Source organism: Penaeus monodon, chromosome 31, assembly GCF_015228065.2.
Source record: "Penaeus monodon isolate SGIC_2016 chromosome 31, NSTDA_Pmon_1, whole genome shotgun sequence".
Taxonomy (NCBI): domain Eukaryota; kingdom Metazoa; phylum Arthropoda; class Malacostraca; order Decapoda; family Penaeidae; genus Penaeus; species Penaeus monodon.
The window spans coordinates 24162306-24162529 of NC_051416.1; the positions used below are offsets into that span (position 1 = coordinate 24162306).

The 224-nt window shown below is 59.8% G+C and overlaps 1 protein-coding gene across 1 annotated transcript in view; it reads left to right on the plus strand.

Moving 5' to 3' along the window:
- LOC119592857 overlaps positions 1–224 on the plus strand; it is a gene marked incomplete at its 5' end in the record, with an annotated part of 2114 nt that overhangs the window by 1136 nt on the left and 754 nt on the right. The window contains 1 exon segment of the mRNA XM_037941753.1: positions 32–162. Coding sequence (XP_037797681.1) covers positions 32–162 — 131 coding nt within the window.

Genomic DNA, 224 nt, shown 5'->3' on the forward strand with positions numbered 1-224 from the left:
GACAGTTCCTGACGCCATCTCCCCCCCCCAGGTTCTATGGACCCCGAGGGCTTCGAGCCTTCGCGGGACTTCGAGAGCAGTTCGTCCCTTGACTCCACCTTCGAGTTCGTGGGACCGGCCACCCTCGTCAGCAGCGGGCCCGGCGCGCTCGAGGAGGACCTGGTGAGGGACTTCGTTGATGGTGTTGTTCGTTACGCTTATAAACAGCTACTAAATTGAGACAT